The 3000-nt window shown below is 48.7% G+C and overlaps 1 protein-coding gene across 1 annotated transcript in view; it reads right to left on the bottom strand.

Moving 5' to 3' along the window:
• Positions 1 to 1046: 1046 nt before the first annotated feature.
• Casc3 (cancer susceptibility candidate 3) overlaps positions 1047 to 3000 on the bottom strand; it is a 16881-nt gene continuing 14927 nt past the window's right edge. The window contains exons 8-9 of the mRNA XM_013037131.1: positions 2460 to 2466; positions 1047 to 1062 (exon numbers count right to left, since the gene is read on the bottom strand). Coding sequence (XP_012892585.1) covers positions 1047 to 1062; positions 2460 to 2466 — 23 coding nt within the window. The remainder of the gene's footprint in view (positions 1063 to 2459; positions 2467 to 3000) is intronic.

Here is a 3000-nt window from a genome sequence, read left to right as displayed (position 1 = left end):
CCAGGTGTAGTCCACAAATATTGTTAAACCCTGTACACTTTTGCCATAGGAATATGTAGTCTTTATCATCCTCCTATGAAAAGGACAAGGAGGGCCTCCTGGGTGGATTGGTATTGGTACTGGGGGCGGTGCCCATTTGTCCTTTGTGATAGGGTAGGGTAAGTAGGTGGTGCAGGGCTGGCCTGTGAGACAAGTACTAGCAGGTGGGAAAGAGCCAGGTAGAGAATAGCAGGTTGTGGCAAGTCTAGCTGGTGTGAGAAGTGATAGCAGGCGTAGGGGCAGAGAACACTAGGGCACCCTGGAAGCAGAAGGAAGCAAGGCCAAGGGAGATGGGTGACAAGCACCAGAATGGCTACCTAACATCACCGAACATACAGAATCTAGAGGGTACATAGCTGTAGATGCGGGAGAAGTGTCGCCAAATAAGCTTTTTAAATACTCCTTGCTCCTGATGCCCATGAAAGAAGCATTCTAACCCTAAGTATACACTGCTCAAGGAGTGACAGAGGGGGGCTGGGAAGGTAGAGCGTTAGCCTTGAGCTGAAGAACTGAGGGACAGAGCCCAGACCCAGAGTTCAGGCCCCACAACTGACAAAAAGAAAAACAAAACAAGCTGGGCGCCAGTGGCTCACGCCTGTAATCCTAGCTACTCAAGAGGCTGAGATCTGAGGATCTGGGTTCAAAGCCAGCCCGGGCAGGAAAGTCCGTGACACTTATCTCCAATAAATCAGTAGAAAACTGGCAGTGGCGCTGTGGCTCAAGCAGTAGAGTGCTCGCCTTGAGCTGAAGAGTGCAGGGACAGTGCCCAAGCCCAGAGATCAAGCGCCACGACTGATCAAAAAGAAAAACAAAATAAAGGAGAGACAGAGGGTGAACACATTGAGGTTAGGCTTATAAGGTGAGGAAGTGGCACCAGGTTCCAGAAGGGTGGAAGCACCTTGGACTAAGTCCCACCCCTGTTTACTGAGCACCAGCCAGGCATGTATAAGAATGCTAATGGTAGGGAGTGGTGATACAAAGGACAGGGTGTATACTACACTTGGTTGCTAGATATGCATGTGTGTTAGAGCATGTGTTCACAGAAATGAAGCTTTGCAATTCCATCTGTGGATTTGGAGAACGAACAATAAAAGAAGGGAGTCCTGTGTTAGCTAAGAAGCGAGGTGTATCAGCTTCCTGACTCTCTTCATTGATTGAACACCTCAGTACCCCTGGGGTTCAAAGTGGAAAGTGGCTGAAGTGGCTTGGAGCTCTCCAGGTAGTATTTTATGAACCAAAGAGGAAGAAGGGAGGGCTTTTCTCCTGCACATGCCACAGTTACCAGATTAAGCTGGTTGCCTTGGTAACCTCCTCTCTGGGCAGGATTTGGGATTGTCGGTTAGGAAGGGCGAAGAATTGGGGAGTGTGGAAGGTGTGGGGGCTGGAAATAAAAGGGACTGGAAAGACTTCTGCAAAGTAAAAGCTTGGAGAACAGAACTCAGCACCCCTCCAACTACTTAAGAACAGCAGGGAGTGACTTTAAGTTTGAGATCTTAAATAGGGAGGAAAACCAGCATCAAAATAGTGGTCTTTCTGGAGCAGTAGTTGTTTCCACTCTCACCACACACTGGAATCACAGGTAAGATTTATAGAAATGCTGTTGCTTAGGCCACACCCCAGACCAATTAAATAAGCTCTCTCAGGAAGGGTCTCTTTTGGGATCCAGTCATGGGGCCTAAACTCTGGGCCTAGGTGCTGTCCCTCAGCTCTTCAGCTCAAGGTTAGTGCTCTACCACTTGAGCTACAGCGCCACTTCCGGCTTTTTTTTTTTTCTTTTTTGCTTATGTGGTGCTGAGGAATTGAACCCAGGGCCTCAGGCATGCAAGGCAAGCGATCTACCACTGAGCCACCTTCCCAGCCCCAGGAAGGGTCTTTTTGTTGGTGTTGGTTGTGGGGCTTGAACTCTGGGTTTGGGTGCTGTCCCTCAGCACTTCAGCTCAAGGCCAGAGCTCTACCAACTTGAGCCATAGCACCACTTTTGGTTTTCTGAGTGGTTTATTGGAGATGAGTCTCACAGACTTTTTTGCCCAGGTTGGCTTTGACCCATGATCCTCAGATCTCAGCCTCCTGAGTAGCTAGGATTACAGGAGTGAGCCACCAGCACCTGGCTTCAGGAAGGGTCTTACAGGATTTTGGAATGTGCCCCAGGTAATTCCAATAGCCAGGATTGTAAATCACTGCCTTAGAGAGTCAACAGGAGTCAGCTGCTGACGCTGGAGGATGATTTGGGGAGCCCAAGACCTTATTGCTTGGGTGGTCCACAGGTAGCAGGCCTGTGTGCATTGAACCAGCATGGGAGTGTTGGCAGATATCTACAATCTATCATGGGAACTAAAGAGAGATGTAAGGTAATATAGACTATGAGATACAGACCAAAAAGCTTTAACTTAGGGCCCAGCCTATGAGTTTCTAGAAGGGAGTTGGGCAGGACTAACTAAGACTGATCTGTCTGTCCCTCATATTCCTTTTCTTTCTACCCAAGAGGCAAGCTGGAAGAGCAGCGAACCTGGGGGCTTTGCTGAGCTTGAATTTCTTCTTGCTGAGCTGGTTACCAGGGCAACAGAGAGAGCAATGGGATCTAACTGCAGGACTAGAGAAGCAAGAGGCAGGGGTGAAGGGGAAACATCTTAACATTCTCATTCCTCCTGCCAGTAACTATCCACCCCCATCCCCTCACCAAAGGTTATTTGGCATTCTTTTACATGACCCCAGGAGACCAAGCCTATAGTTACCCATCACTCTGTGGGGCAGAAAGGAAGCAAAATGACATGATTTAGAGAGAAATTTGGGATGGAGTCAGCAAAGTCATGGGAATCTGTGTAACAGCAACACCAAGGGCTGTGGGTCATTTTAAGACATATCATGATGGGCTGGGAAGGTGGGTCAGTGGTAGAGCGCTTGCCTTGCATGCTTGAGGCCCTGGGTTCGATTCCTCAGCACCACATAAGCAGAAAAAAAAAA

Source organism: Dipodomys ordii, unplaced genomic scaffold, assembly GCF_000151885.1.
Source record: "Dipodomys ordii isolate 6190 unplaced genomic scaffold, Dord_2.0 Scaffold7, whole genome shotgun sequence".
NCBI lineage: Eukaryota > Metazoa > Chordata > Mammalia > Rodentia > Heteromyidae > Dipodomys > Dipodomys ordii.
This window is presented reverse-complemented; position numbering and strand designations above follow the sequence as displayed.